Source organism: Anser anser (assembly GCF_964211835.1).
Source record: "Anser anser genome assembly, chromosome: 16".
Taxonomy (NCBI): Eukaryota; Metazoa; Chordata; class Aves; order Anseriformes; family Anatidae; genus Anser; species Anser anser.
Window position 1 is genome coordinate 8,332,981 of NC_139737.1, and position 16,360 is coordinate 8,349,340.

At 40.4% G+C, this 16,360-nt stretch overlaps 1 protein-coding gene and 2 long non-coding RNA genes across 5 annotated transcripts in view; 1 reads left to right on the forward strand and 2 right to left on the reverse strand.

Annotated features, from left to right (window-relative positions):
• The window catches only part of KCNG1 (potassium voltage-gated channel modifier subfamily G member 1), an 8,339-nt gene extending 2,318 nt beyond the window's left edge, over positions 1–6,021 (forward strand). The window contains exon 2 of the mRNA XM_083801435.1: positions 10–6,021. Coding sequence (XP_083657561.1) covers positions 10–824 — 815 coding nt within the window. The 3' untranslated portion in view covers positions 825–6,021. The remainder of the gene's footprint in view (positions 1–9) is intronic.
• LOC310882533 overlaps positions 1–16,360 on the reverse strand; it is a 43,812-nt gene that overhangs the window by 6,278 nt on the left and 21,174 nt on the right. For both annotated transcript variants that reach the window (XR_014573003.1, XR_014573004.1), the window contains one exon: positions 282–686. This is a non-coding gene — a long non-coding RNA (uncharacterized lncRNA). The remainder of the gene's footprint in view (positions 1–281; positions 687–16,360) is intronic.
• Positions 2,193–10,187, reverse strand: LOC310882535. 2 transcript variants are annotated; one of them, XR_014573006.1, is made up of 3 exons: positions 9,863–10,187; positions 7,617–9,694; positions 2,193–7,059 (listed from the first exon to the last, which is right to left on the reverse strand). It is a non-coding gene; the product is annotated as an uncharacterized lncRNA (long non-coding RNA). The 2 variants fall into 2 exon arrangements; XR_014573007.1 differs by having other exon boundaries at positions 7,617–7,750; positions 9,863–9,981.

The window sequence follows — 16,360 nt, forward strand, 5'->3', positions numbered from 1 at the left end:
CTAAAATAGTTATTATCCAAGTGCCGATTACAAACTCCTCCTCTTTCCTCCAGGGTGAGTGTTCCCAGATGTGCTACAATATTTTCATTGTGGAGTCTGTCTGTGTGGCATGGTTTTCACTGGAGTTCCTGCTAAGATTCATCCAGGCAAAGAGCAAGTTTGCATTTTTGAGAAGACCGCTAACCCTGATAGACATCATAGCCATTCTGCCATATTACATCACTTTGCTAGTAGATACCACTTCAGTGGGCTACAAAAAGCCCAGCTCTGGGAGCATCTACCTGGACAAAGTAGGTCTGGTCCTCCGTATACTCCGTGCCTTGAGGATTCTTTATGTCATGCGGCTGGCCAGGCACTCCCTGGGGCTGCAGACGCTGGGGCTGACCGCTCGCAGGTGCACCCGGGAGTTTGGTCTCCTGCTGCTCTTCCTCTGTGTGGCCATTGCACTGTTTGCACCACTCCTGTATGTCATCGAGAACGAGATGGCGGACTCGCAGGAGTTTACCAGCATCCCCGCGTGCTACTGGTGGGCTGTCATCACCATGACCACGGTAGGCTACGGAGATATGGTTCCCAGGAGCATTCCCGGCCAAGTGGTGGCACTGAGCAGCATCCTGAGTGGCATCCTCCTCATGGCATTTCCAGTCACTTCCATCTTCCACACGTTTTCACGGTCCTACATTGAGCTAAAGCAAGAACAGGAAAGAATAATGTACAGGAGAGCACAGTTCTTATTAAAAACAAAGTCTCAGATAAGCAGTGCATCACAAGGGAGTGATATTTTATTCCCCAGTCTCTCTTCTGAGACTAGGGACAATGAATGAAATTTAAGTTGCTATTTTTCCTCATGTCAAGTAATGTTTTGTTGTATCAGATTTCATCTTTTAATTTGCTTTGGAAGCATTTTACAAAGGTAACCCTCATATTAAAAGGAAGAAAAGGGGCTATTAACCAGGAACTGATGTGGTTTAAGAAGGCTATTATTATGTTGTTTCTCCCCCCTGACCTTCCCAGTATAATGTTTGGGACAGATCTTTCACTGAAATCATATGGTGGGATTTTAGGGATTGAAAGTTCTCTGACAAAAATAGGAACAACATATAATTCTGTACTTGACAGGCTGTTTTGTCATTTGTAATACACATTTTTTGCAAACAAATCACAATGTATATAATCATTAAGCAGGCTGCCATTTTTCTTGGTCTTCTTGTATATAAATAATGTAAATACTAGAAAATTAATGGCTAAATTCTCTCCCAGTAAAATGCCTCAGAGTATGATGGAAATAACCACAGCTGTTTGTCCCATTGTGCTCTTAAAAACATTAAGATTTGTCGTTCACAACACCAACTGTATATTTCTGTGTAAGTCAGCCATAAACGTAACAGGAAAAAAAAAGAATAAAACTGTTTGTATCATAACCTCGCTAAAGATGTAAATACTTAGAGCTCAACAGCTTCAAAATTTAAATGAAGTTTCAACGTTGATCCTATGTCACTGAATGCAGGATTCCAAGGAACAAAGTCTTTTGAGTTTTGTAGCATTTAGCATTATCAAGAGGAGAATAGCTGCAAATCAAATGAAATATGCATGATAAGATGCCAGTTGTTCCCTACCATCTGTTTCCATGTTTTTACTTTACCTCAGATACGAAACAGAATTAAAAGAGGCCTGTTTCCAGGGGACACCCTACCATTACTTGGCAAATCAATATTGCAGCTACCCATTCACATTCTGCATTTGGTTCTTTAAAAGGAGCAGAAAATATATGGTCGTGGGAAGTTGCCAATGATGAAAAAAAGAAAATATCATTTGAGTCATGGAGTGGGGGTACTGACAGCTTTATACTTTACTGTCCTCAATCACGAGGGACCTGAGACTTAATTAACTATAACTTTACCATTATTACAGACGTCACAGTACCAGAGAAAATTTTAAATAGGCTATGAAAAGGCAATTAGGTCCTAAAGCACAACTGTGTATTATTCATCCACACACGTCTTGGTCCAGGTTCCCCTGCTGAAGCCAGTGGGAGTACACGGGTCAGCGAGGCGCTCGGCTTTGGCACCTCTTTCTCTGGAGATTAATGACAGACCTCCCATTTATTTTAGAGGGAACGAGGCGGGTTCACATAACAACTCAGAAGACAAACTCCAGAACTTTAAAAAAGTGAGTGAAATCCAATTGCTTGACTTCATGTGTGCTCAGAGGTAAAGAAAAGATAAATGTATGAATTCCACTTTTTTTTTTTTTCCTCATTACCTGTTAACAGCTAGGGAGAGATCTGGAAGTTCCTCAGCCTGTGCTATTTGCTCAAGTCCATGTTACACTGGTTTTCTGTTCAAATGTCTTTAAAACACAATTTGAAGGTGTTTTGGTATGCTTATTTTTAAGAAATAATTACAAAACTTGCAAAAATGCACTCTACAAATAATTAGGGATCTAAGACTCTTCAGCCTGTCATAGGTAAACGTGCCTATGGAGCTTTACTGCAGCGCTAAAATACCCAGTCTAAACTCTTGGCAATTAATTACGTGCCAGAGCTAGGAATGCAACCAGCTTTTCACTCTTATTCTTCAGCTTTAATTAGAGTTGGACAAAAAACAGGAACATTGTGACAAAAAAAAAAGGGACACGTTTTCCATCCAAAATACTCTTAATTTCAAAAATGTTTGATCATCTGTAGAATTGGCTTCAACACAAGTGCTATACATCCTTCCACCTTTGTGTCAACAGTCATAAAAAGAGCCGGTAATTAGATTAGTCCTGTGAGCAACAGTTGCTTATCTAAGAATGTGTTTGACAGGCTGAGCCAGAAATGAGAAGCTGTAAGTGAATATAAGGAGAAATCAAGATTTACCAAATAAAACCTGAGCTTACTTCCTTTTTTTTCCCCTAGCTAATAAATGCTGAAGATCTGTCCATTTTCTCAGTGCCTTTACATTAATACTCATTAATTTCATGTATCACTTTATTTTTATGCCAGAATTATAGCTTGATTCTGAAGTCCTTGTCCAGAAAAATATAAAAATAAATAAATCACCCTGAATTTGGGTGTTGGTTGAGCAAACCTGTGAAAGCATCTTGCCTGTTGGGAGTTCTGCCTGAGCCAGGAACAAATTAGCCTTCCAGGATGCACCCCTATGTAATTTTGAGCTTGGCAACACATCTCTTGTAAGCATACCAACATGTTTCACTGTGAATCACTGTAACAAACTTGCTTATGTTTTACACAAGGTAATGCATACTGTAGTCCTTATGCTAAATAAAACCAGCGATACGTCTTAAGAGCACAAGATTAGTATGAAACCCACATGCTGCGTTCCAGCTTCTACTGTGAAGGCTGAAAGTTTAACACGATTATGCCTCCTTACAGCACATTATCTGAAATTTTAGTCAAATTCATGAAAATTATGCGTTGATTCAAAAGCTGGCTGTTTCTAGTGACACAGCTGACAGCTACCAAGTCAGCTATCACTCCTTTTTTGCATTTTAACAGCATGTGCAGTCAACAAGAAAGTCCCAATAAAAACACTCTGTGCTTTTCTGAAGTCAAAAGAATTGTTTGAATTGCCACTGATAAAGAGTGGTGCATGTCTCCAATAGAGGTAGGCTTACATTGCTATTTATATTAACCTGTGTATACTGCAGAAATATGTACAGTATGAATTCAAACAGCAGCAGCTGTATTGGTTTTGATTAATAAAGTGTTAGGTTCTCCTTTCACTTCCATGTCCTTCTTAAGGTATAGAGAAACTCAGACATGCTACAGGCAAGCATGACAACCTGGGATCCTCATGAGAAATGAGCAACAGTTGAGGGAGAGTTTGGGCTGTAAGTATCACTAGCTGAAGCATGCTGGCTGTGAAAAAAAAATGCATTTATTAAGAAATAAAATTCTCAGTATAGAAAAATCTAGGTACCAGTTCAGCAGTTTGAATAGGGAAAACTTTCTTGCACGTTGTCCCAAGAGTCACAATCAGTTACTGACCTGTTAATTGGGACATAACCTCAAAAACAATTTTAACCATTTAATCAAAGAAACTAACAGGTTTCAGAAAAGAACTGGAAGGATGTGTGGAGATTGAGGACAAGAAAAATCCCTAATAAAACCAGAACTTCCAGGTAAAGGTGTTGTATTAAATTATTTGCTCCAAAATCTGTCCCTTCTTCATCTGCATGTCCTCAAAAACCAATAATAAATGGGATAAAATCATTGCTCCTTTGTTTTTCCCACTGTAATTCAGTACTTCAGATTTCCATAGTCAGAGGCTTTAGTAGTGTTACAGAACAGTCAGAGGCTTTAGCAAGTCCAATTAAGCGATACCAACAATTATGCAGAACTGAATCATGAATTTGCACATCATCAGATACACGTCTGGGAAGGAAAGCTGGCATGCTCTCTACATTCATGACTTGTGTGGGTAGAATTTAACTGGGTATTCAGGCTGATGCAAAAGCAAAGAAGTTTTGCTGTAGAAGGTTCTCGTTCCTACTGCTATAGCTCTGTGGTGTTACTAAACCAAAGTTTCACAGGAGTCTCTCTGAACAAAAGCTTTCCGCTCAGTCTTCCCCCTCCAGGCTATGGACTGAGGCTCAGAGTCAAAATTCACGTTAGGCACTTACCAAAGCACCTGAAGCAACAGCCTGTTTGCTGGAAGATCTGACTCACCACTGGCAGATGTGTAGTCTTCCCCATTCTTTATTTTTTAAACAGAGGGTGCCTAGAATGAACCAGATCCCTAGTTCAGGTGTCTCGTTAAAAGGCCAATGTTAGCTCAGATGAATTGGAGCCTTAATCTTGAATTGCACAGACCCACCGATATCTTCCAGCACTAACTCTACATTATTTGTCCTTTCTGTGTCTCATTCGCTACCTGTGGGGACCAAGAAATAGGAAGCAGCACCCAGAATCCTGGGCCAGAGAGGTCAGCTTGGTCTTGGCCGAGATCAGTGTGAAACAATGGCAGTGGCAAATATGGTTCTTGGCAGCTCGTGCCTGACTGAAATAGTTCTGTTCCTCCCAATTACTGATTTGGTTTTTCTTTTAGCTTAGTTAAGAAACAAGACCAGTAAATTAAAACAAGAGGAAAAGAACATACTTCTTTAACAAAGCCATAAATGTTCACATCCCTCTCTCAGGTTTGTAACAGGCTGAAAACTGGAGTGGATGCTTCTAAACCTACAGATTTAATTGACTCTGTTTAAGCAGAAATTAGAAGTAAAAGTGACAAATGTGACTTTGAAGACTGGGACATCAGTCTCTGCTTGTGCATCAGTCAGTGCTACAATGGTTCATGGCCTAGTTCTTTCCAGGTTAATAGTTCTGTTGGCTCCCTTGTGTGAGATTTAATAGGAATTTAGTATCTATTTATCCAGAAGATGATATGGGTACCAAAAATACAGAAAAAAAATGCCTAAAGTACAATGTCTTCTGAAATGGTGGAACTGTGGTATCCCATAGGCCATCTAGAGAACACAAGAGAGTGCAATCTACAAAAGCTAGACAGAACTGAAGGCCTGAACTAGAGTTCACGACAGTGGATGAATGTCACCCCCAGCAACAAAAATACCTTCAGAAGTTCTATTGCTAACATAGAAAATGCTTAACACTAGATTTACCCGCTCATTTACCACTTCTTGTATGGCATTTCATAATCCCATTTCAGCACTGGTAATGATCTCAGTGTTCCTAACCTAGTAATGACCACATAAAAAGGACAGGAAAGCAAATAAGACTGGTTTAGATCCAAAACTTCCACCTCACCGCAGCACTTAAGCTTTGTGCATGTTCTGTCTCGTCTTGTAACTTTAGAGTGTAAGTCCTTAGGACAGTATTCCTTGTCTGGCATCAGTCAGTCACTGTATAGGACTACGTAAAGTCACACACCACAAATTAGGATAAATTCGTATACCACAAATAAAGTCAAGAACAATATTGCCTGCACTGCACTGCCAAACTGAAAATGTTCCGAGTTTGGCCTATTAATTATTAACAATAAAATCAGAACTTCCTCCCTTTTCGCTTGTTGTTTTTCTTTGTCATTTTCCAGCATCTCGTGTCTTCTGAAATAATCCCTAGAATTCACTAAAGGTATCAGGAGTGCTATTAGCCCTGCCAAAAGCAGGTTGAAGAAACTGCACAATCATAGCATCAGGGGACGTTTCTGCCCTGTCCAACAGGGTTTTACTTTCTCTTTGCCTGTGGGAACTAATCCAGAAGCAAACGTCACTTGAACAGAAATAAAGTTCTGCCATAACTGGAAACACAGTAGGCCAATTAGGGTAATTAGAGAATATTTGCTACACTTTATAAATATTCATTCATTATCCCTGTAGCCCTTGTGACAAGTTGAACAGCCTTGTGCAACACTGAAGTCAGCTAGGGCACATAAACACATGTAGTGCTGCCAAGATGAGGTTTCAGCTTCTCCTTTATCAGGTATCCTATTTAATGACTGCAGTTTTGTAGCCATACTTAATTACATTCATAATTTTTTCCCTACATTCATTGTGGGTCCAGAAAAACAGGGCTTTAACTACAATAATTAGACTGACCTGGAATACAAGCAGTTTCCAGCCCTCATCTGGAGATTAGAATTAAAACCCAAGGCTGCTTGTTTCCAAAACTAGACAGATAATTTTACAGCTCTCAATCATTCGAGTTAAGTGGTCAGTGAGTATAGTAATGTTTATCTTTCTGCTCAGTATAACACTGTAATTTAAACGGGTGCCTACCACAAGAACAAAGTTGTGTGGGCTAGCATGAGCTCCTATACGTAATTATATAGAGAGGTAAAGTTTTGACACACAATTACTGAACAATACATTGAAGTAATGCTGCTCATTTTCATTAGTGAAACACTTCATGTCATGAAGAAACTGAATAATATCATCGAGAGCTTTTATATCAGTAGCGGTTCTCAGGCCAAGCAAGGAAAAGACGACTCAGTATCACTCAAAAATAGAAGCACATCTTGGGAAATCAAGCAAATCAGATCCAACGCTGTGGAATTGCAGGTGTCTTTGATTATTGAGAGGAATGCTTCAGGGGACAACCTGAGTGGGGAAATTAAGACTGCAGAGTATCATGTGGCACAATAATTGGGTGAAGTTATCTTTTAGTTAGGTGAAAGCAGAGAGCACAAATTCAATACGGCTATCACAGAATGAAAACAAACATGATTTGATGGGATCAGAAAAGCAGCACCAGCAACAATAGTTGGCATCCCAACATACGGGCTTCTGTATACCCTAAAATTCATTAATAAAATATTCTTCTTGGTGTGACGTGCATAGATCTGTGGATTTTTTCCCACTGACTCCTTGCTCTTCCTACTGACAACAGTAACTCTGGCCCACAGCTAAAGTACTTCAACCACTTGCACAAGACCATGATGCATATTTAAATTTTTGCATATGATATGCAAAGTCAAAGTTTTCCCTATAAACCAAAATTTATCATTATTTGCTGTCTTTGAATACAACTGTATTTCTAACTATAAAAGTTTTAGCATCAAAATGCAGCCACGAAGGATGGAATGGTCAATTCTGCTAGACCACACTGGTGAATTCTGCAGCAGAGTCAAGTTAATGATAAACAGTATAAATCCTACCTGTGCGTCAGCGTTTGGTTAAGATAACGGGTTTTCATCAGCGCAGACCGCAGAATGTGCCCAATTCAAGGATCTTACGTTGCCATCTACGGGCCGCTCCCGGCAGTTCACTTCTAAGTCCCAGGAACCCTGTCCTAAAAGCATCAGTTCGCACCAGTCATCGTTAAAAAGATGTATAAAAAAAATAAGAAATTGCTTGTGAAATATAGAGGCAAATATTCAATTCCTTCCTTAGCTTGCCTTCTGCACATGTGGACTCTCATTCGCCAGAGCAGGCTGTTAGATCTGCAAGCAACCAGGGACACCTGTAACATAATTGCTTGCAGCACGGCTCACCCTTGCCTGCCTCACCTTCCCACTGGAAGCACCCTGCGGGCATCACAGCAACAGCGGATCACACCGAGAGCCACAAGAGAGGACAAGGTGCCCAGGGGAGCGGAAGTCTGTTGATGTTGAGAGAAACACCTGAACAAGACCCTTTGCAATAGCAGCTCTGGTGTGGAAGAAAGGCTGTCGGCCTCTTCCTGATATTGATTTGTTGGTAGGTAAAGGAAAACTGAAAGCAGTCATGTCACACAGACAAGTCTAGGGCACCATCTCCAGCCAGAAAGCACCAGTTCCCCCAGCAGCTTGAGGCGTAACCTCACAGGTAGAAAGTCTCCATGATCAAAAAGCTTCAGTCTTCGCCTGGAAGAATATCAGGCACAGACACAGCCCTGCTCTAAAGCAGAAGCCTGCCCAGCCATGAGGTCAGTGGTATTAATCACAGCCGTGAGTATTACCTGAAATTAATAATGGGAAGCTGTTTCAGAGTCTCTGCAATCTTGCACTATGCCAGGAAAAGTCACAAAACTTCTCCCTTCTGTTCAAGTTTATCTGTCTCTGGCATATACAGCACTCAGCAGCACCAGGATGTTAGAAAGGAGTCTCCCCCAATGTCTATACTCTGCAAAAATGTAAAGCCTTCAGTATTCTTAGTAATTTTCACATTGTACTAGAATGGCCTTTTTTTTTTTTTAGAAGTATTGTACATCAATGCTGTCACTATTTTTAACCACAGTACAGAGGAAAAGGAAATAAAAAAGGAAACATGATAAAAATCTACAAAATGATCACTGATTTAAAAGACTGACAAGATAAGAACATGAAATTTAAGCTTATCACTATGAAAACTGAAGAACTGATCAAGGTGACTGCACTCAAGAAATAATTATAAGAAACCATCTCATAATGGTGCTTTAAATGGACTGTCACATGGCACTAAAGATATATTAGTAGAGAAGGAGCTTAACACTAATCAAGGCAGGAGATGAAAAGGCCATAACTCAGAGCTTTGGGCAGAAAGCAAAGGATAAAAAATAAATTATTGTTTAAAAAGCAAAGTGTCAATATTCAGATATTCGCTGGATCAATGGAGGGAGTGATTCAAAGACGAGCACTGGGGTTCTGAGTGCTGAGGAAGCTGCTGGTGCTCTCATCTGAGGGGCAGGACAATACAGACACATAACAAACAAATTCAGTTTCATTAAAAGGACACCTAAAAGGGCTTTTAAAACGTTTTAACTATCGATACACCTGTTACTACCACAGGTACAGTAATAAAATAGAAACCAAGAGCAGAGTTTCACAAGCGTGTTTGAAATGGACAATATGCACATCCTGGAAAGGATTTCTATAAATTCCACCCAAAACTTACGGTCCTGTCACACAGTATGTGTAATACGCCTGTGCTCCATGCGTGCACATCCATTTGTGTACATACATGTAAACACAAGTCTGTCTTTTTTAAGTTTCAGACCCTTATATTGTGAGGTTAGAAATCTATTTCATGACGTAAGAACTTCCTTTCGCTATTCACGAGCAGGTGAATGCCCGTCTGTACCAGAAACTTCATTTCCCAGCCAAACACACGAGAGGAGCCATTTTAAATTTGGACATAACCTTTCCTTGCGAGCCGAGATTCAGTCTCCTAGCAACAGCACGAACACCTTGTGAGCAAATCTGCAGCTTATGAGCACGGGAGGGCCTCGCGCCACGGGCACCGGGAAGCCACAAGAACATTGGCGGCAGGTTTCTTCCTGCAGGGAACGATGATGAAGGCTCCCGTCAGCAAAACTCAGAGCTGACGCACGTGTCCAGGCTCACCAAAGGCCCACCGCCCCCATCACCCTGGTGTCTGAGCACCCCAGCCACATCCATCTCCCTTTTTTCTCCTCTAGCTACAAGGGACAGTGAGAAGCACTTACCTGAAGGACAAAGAGCAGACATTTTGCACTCTTTGAGGGATAAAGTCCAAGTTGTTCTCATTTCTTGAATCAGAGCGCCTGAGCTCTGGGTGTCAGAGGCCTATTCCGTGGTGTTCAAATGGCGCTGTCCCTGAGGAAGGCAGCCCTCGTCCCACCTGCCAGGCTGCAGCTGAATCCACGGGCATCGCTTTGTGGCCGGGATGCCTCTGCCCCAGCAGGCCTTCCCAACCTCATTCTGGCTGCAGCTGTAGCCTGACTGCAGCTTCCACTAGATGCTATAGTTATAAGTAGGCCTGATACAGAATAGGAATATTTATGGCTGGGAAACTTGTGTTGCAATAGACCAGGCTAAATTTATACCAATTTCCTTTTCTGATAACTTCACGGCAGGTGTCATTTTGGATGGAAGCTATTTTTTGTTCCTCACTACTTTTTACCACCAGCATGAAACAGAAGGATTGCAACGACTTCACAATAAAAAGGAGCAAATTAGGTCAGAGCAGCACCATCACAAGTATATTTCAGTTGGCTTTTAGAGTCGGCGGAATCAACCGTATGAAATATATTCTGAAGACAAGATTAAATGAATCGATCCAATGATAAAAGACTAGAAAATAGGCAAACAGAAGCCACTTTCCTTTCCTAAATAGACCAGAACGTAACAGTTGCTGTTCTGCTGCTGTATTGTTCAAGCTTCTAACTGCATAATAAAGGTTATACCGTATTTACACTGTAAGTGGGCAAACATATGTCACTGTGTCCAGCAGAGGAGATACAATATCCCATTGCTTGTCCAAGTCACAAAACCTGTGGATTTGAGATCTCAGAACTGTTCTAGAACAAAATACTCCCTTGGGATCTGATCACTAGAGGAAGATTTAAACACACCACAGAGACACTACAGGGAGCCGGGGTAGAGTGATTTGCTCAGGTGCACAGCCAAAACCTAGCAGAAACTTTGGGTTTCTTCTCAGTCTTTTACATTATTCACAAAATCATCACTCCTTTGGACAACTCAGCTATTCAAGGAGAAAGGTCTAGGAAGTTTTTGCATCTCCTTCCTAACCATGGGTTCTAAGCATACACTGCTTCTTTTCCTGTGCTGTATTTATTTTCCCCACAAAGCTCTTGAAGCTGTGGTACAAGGTAAGCAGAGGGGCTGGTAGGTTTAACCAGTGGTAACAGAAACCACAGAAGGTATTAACCACAAACCAGTCTGTGTGTGTGTGTGTTTTCCTGTGGTTTACGTTGATGTTTGCTAACTGCTCTAAACTTTGCTACCCTAACACATTAATATTTTACTCTTCTGTTAGTCTGTAGGACGAAATGTATGACGCTATCATGCCCACTAGAAATTCAAAGAACTAGTACTTCCTCTGAGGAACACCAGTCTCTAACCACAGTTATTGCTGCTTTTCATTTTTGCCTCTCTTTCTTCTTGTCCCAGCTACTCTCTTTAACAAAGTAACTTCTTTTTATTCAAACCTGCCATTTGAAAACTACTCAGTTATTTCTGGCAGCAGTCTTGTAATCAAACCAAGCAACCCAGTTTGGTTTTATCGAACTTCTTGTACCACTTCAGGCTCCACCTTTTTTGTTCAGCGTGGGTCCAAGTTTTGAAATAACCTGCTCAGTGTGCAGTGACTGATTCTTCCTTCCAGCAAGGCAGGGTTCTGCAGGAGAACTCAGACCAGCATAAGAAAGATGATCTTCCTCTTTATTTCCATCTAACACTTTGCAGCATTTGCGAGACTTCTCACATAGCAATTATCTTTATAAGCAAGCTCTGCAAATGTGGATCTGCTGGTTACGTTTTGGTTTCAGCAGTGAAGTTACACACACAGCTCCACTGTTGTGAGGGCTTGTCACCACAACCCAGAGCATGCAGCTTGTGCACTTCAGTTTGCATTCACTAAAATGGATCCACACTTCTGATGCCTGTAGAACAGGTAACACCCAGCACGTTCCTTGTGGCGAAATCACCTGCCAATAGGCAGCAAAGTTTCGTATTGCTGAACAAGTAACTGCGAACAATCTCCCCAAATGTAGCCTGTTTGCCCCAGCAATAATTCTCAACTATAGAGTATGCTGTTCCTGTTTAAGCCTCTCCTGTTTTTCACCAAAAGACTTCAGAAAACTGCAGCCAAATTGCAGATTACTTGGGACCAGTAATCGAAAGATGAGCGTCTTCTCATTATCAGCACTTTCAAGAAACCAATTCACTGCCTACAGCAAAAACAAGTGAAGCTGAGGAATTTCCTTTTTAAGCTTTGTTTCAGCATATTTGCTTTACTAACCAGCAATGCTATTTAAGATCTTTGTCTCTACGTGACAGCTGCAAGCTGTAAGGCATTTTACAAAGTAATTGTTCCTTCTGAAACATACAAAAAAGGGGTTGTAAATGAAAAGATGACATTATATTATTTCTCTTTAGTTCCCTCCCTCAGATAGGAGCACTTCTCAGATGATCTCAGATAAATGTGACCTGTGTAGGTCAATCCATTTGCCTTCTCCCACATGAAACAGCTGCCACCTTTTATTAGTATTAGGTGATCACATGGGAATAAAAGGCAAAAGCTTTCAGTGTCATACAGAAAGGAATGCAGGGGCTGAACATACTCTTATTCCAGAAGAAAAAGCAAATCCTTGTTACATTCTGATCCACAGCTCTTCCAAGATTTTCCACTGACATGAGCAGACATTAATGGAGGAGCTTCAGGTGGAAATCTTGCAAAAACAATAATACAGCACCCAGGAACTTCAGCAGTCTTGCAACGCAGACTTTGTAAGAATGTCATTAGGACTAAACTTTCTATACGTGAAACCGGTCAGCATGAACATTAACGGTGAACCAGGAGTAAATGTAGCTTATGATTAGCTATTACAAAGATGTAAATCATGGACAGCTATTAGTTATCTTTCTGTATTTTAAAATAATTTTATAAGGTTTGATTAAAAGTAACATCTGACATCAAAAATGTGAATATCTTTTTAAATTGTAAGCTTTGTTTTTAAAAATCTGACGTCTAACTCCTTATAAACTTTTGTCTGCATGAACAAAAATCTTTTCAAGAGTTGCTAAAAAGTCACAGATAATAATGCCTAGTAAAAGGAAAAGCCTAATGATCCTTTGGAGAAATTAGTTGTTGCTGTTGGGGGGGGGGGTCTTAACAGTGGATTCTTTTTCCCTTAGAGTGGTCTTGCTGCATTTCAAATATACTGGAACACGTACACTTTTTTTCCCCAGTCACTTTAAAGATCATCTTCTGATGTCTTACAAGACACTACTCTTTTACAGACCACCAGCCGAGAACACTGCCCTGGACTACACACACATTGGCTGAACCCAGCTGGCAATTTTATCAAAACATTACAGTACCCACTGTTCTCCTTTTTTTTTCTTTTTAATTCTGCTTCATGCTATTAAGTCAGATGCATGCATAAACTAAGCAACACGAATAAAGTTCACGCTGACACTGTAATGACTCGACTCCTTCTAAAATACACAGTGATAAGCAAGCCTTTAATCTCTGGTGATAGAATGACTCAGTTTCATGAACAACTCACCTAATTAACCAGGACATGACTTAAGTAATGTCATCTGTAATACTGTGATGGTCTACTGTAGGAAATACCAAATGCACCATTTTTTCATTTCTGTTTTCAAACCAGCATCTTGATTTCAATGAAAATTACAATTATTCAAACTGATGCAAGTGCCACCACCTCACAAGACATCATCTGATTTATATCAAGGGACCAAGAGGTCTGGCAGATTCCACACTGCTAGCATAACGCAGATGTTTAATCACAGATTTAAAGGAATGCAAGCTTAAAATATATCCCACACATGAAGCTGAAGATTATAAAGAGAAAAACTTTCAAAGTGTTAACATAAATCCTGAGTTAAAAGATGTTTATCGTTATAGAAGCTTTAAACAAATGAATGTGTTTGTTCTGATCCCCTTGTTCCATCACTTTTCTTACAGCGTTTTTTAGAGAGCTAGAAGAGGCACAGCCAGCTGTTGATTTGTGATCTGAAGTTTCTGCAGAGGATGTAGGTTTGCTGTCAGTAAGTTCACGTACATTTGTACTGAACACACCTGTAGGCTTTTTTCTTTTTATTTTAGCTTTTAAACACTGAAGACAGACATAAAAAAAATATATATTCCCACAGCACTGTGTGGGACACTAAGGCTCTGTTGTGGTTTAACCCGGCTGGCAGCTAAACACCACACAGCCGTTCGCTCACCCTCCCCCCTCCCTCTCTGGGATGGGGGGAGAGAAACGGGAAAGTGAAGCCTGTGAGTTGAGATAAAGACGGTTTATTAAGACAGGAAAATAATAATAACAATAATAATAATAATAGTGATAATGGTAATAGTATTAACAATAATAATGTGTAAGAAAACAAGTGATGCACAATGCAATTGCTCACCACCCGCTGACCGATGCCCAGCCTATTCCCGAGCAGCCGGCCCCCCCACCCCGGCCAGCCACCCCTATATATTGTTTAGCATGACGTCAGATGGTATGGAATACCCCTTTGGCCAGTTTGGGTCAGCTGTCCTGGGTCTGTCCCCTCCCAGCTCCTGCTGCACCCCCAGCCTGCTCGCTGGCAGGACAGAGCAAGAAGCCGAAAAGTCCTTGGCCTGGTGTAAACACTGCTCTGCAACAATTAAAACATCAGCATGTTATCAGCGCTCTTCTCATCCTAATCCAAAACATAGCACCCTACCAGCTACTATGAGCTACTTAACTCTGTCCTAACTGGAACCAGGACAGGCTCACAATCCAGTTTTATTACCACAGGAGCGTTTCTGAGCTCCAGGCACAGACACATCAGATGGTCTTGTTCTGATGCATCAGGTCTGCAAGTTCAGTTCTTGTTTTCCAAAGAAATTCATTGGTCTTTTTTCAAAAGAAATGTATAACTTTGTATTGCTACAAATGCGCCTCAGCTCTTACTAAGGTTGAATTGCATCTTTACAGACTAGGGAATGATTCGTTTTACTAACTTGCAGTGCCACCTAGCAAACACCCTTAAAATTTTTTTTATATAGTTTTTACAAACGACAGCTTAGGACTTTCATATTAAAAAAGAGAAAAAGACAAACTTGTGCTTGCAGTATTTCAAGCACCAAGTGCATAGTTTTGTTCTGAACAGTTAAATTTTAACTCAAAATTATGCTTGCAAATAGCATAAGAATATGCTAGGTGTTCACACACCTAAAATTCCAGTACATGAACTCTGAGAACTTCTTTCGGACATAGTCCCTTAAAGATTTGTCTAACAATATTATTAGTTTTATTTTTACTTATACATTTCAGTTTTAGATCAGTACTGAATTTGTTGGAGTTTTGAGACGAGAGGCTCCTGCCACCAAAATAAGGCTTTTAGCTTATCAAGACACATCAATGCTTTATATGAAATACTTTTTAGACTTCCCTGAAAGTTAGACCAGCTTGATTTACTCTGCTTTGAAATAACAACCATGTCCCAGGACAAAACAAGTTTAGATACTTAAGTCTGTGCCTGAACCATAAAGCTCTCCCACAGACCTACATGGGGATTCAAAGGCAGCAATTCTGAACAAACGCTGCAACCACTTGTCATTATCCTAAATATCCAACAGGAAGTTGTTTCCTGTTCAATTCCTGTGCCAAATTGTAGTAAGCCACTTTAAAATAAAAGAAGGTATGACCAAATTATCAGTAGTATTTTTTTTCGCTCTCATATAATGCAAAGGTTAGTCATGACAAGTGCTGTTTTCCTCCTTAGAAATTTAAGGAAACCCACATCTTTATTAATAAGATAATTACTATGGCATAACTTCACTTTTGCTGTACAAGCTGAAGCAAACTCTTGTTGCCAGCCCACAGATGAGGATGGCTGGCGTTTGAGGTTCTTGACAGGTATGTAAGTACCTCAAATACACCTGAAACTCCCTAGTCACAGACTAACCTTCATGGTATTTAATATTCCAATTACACAAAAACTGATTTTACTCAAATACATCACGTACTTAATTTCTTAAGACTGTGGGCACTATTATCAAAATTACCAAAATCCAGAGAAACTAGGCCTGTAAAGATCATGGTATGAAAGGAATGAAGTGGTCGATTATACAGGAACTACACGTAAACTACACTTGGTGGTCACATTCAAGCACATCTTGAAAAACCCTTCAGCTTTGGCTTTCCTACCTAAGCTAGTGAGGAGTCACCAAAGCTTAAGAGCACCCTGTAGAAATACCACAGAATCTTAGGTCTGCCTTTGGCTCTAAAGAAAATCTGACAACAGATTTTAGTCTGGTTTTCTCTGTCACTTTGGTAGTAGTTCTACCCTGACTCTTACTCGCAGTGAGCACTTCTCTTTCCTAAATACACAGTGCTGCTGAAAGAAGCTGGAAGATGTTGACTGAAAGTCTTGTCAGCGTGGACTTTTCCTTGGCAATTCCCTATGATAAGTTTAATAGTGCTACTGACCAGCTAGAG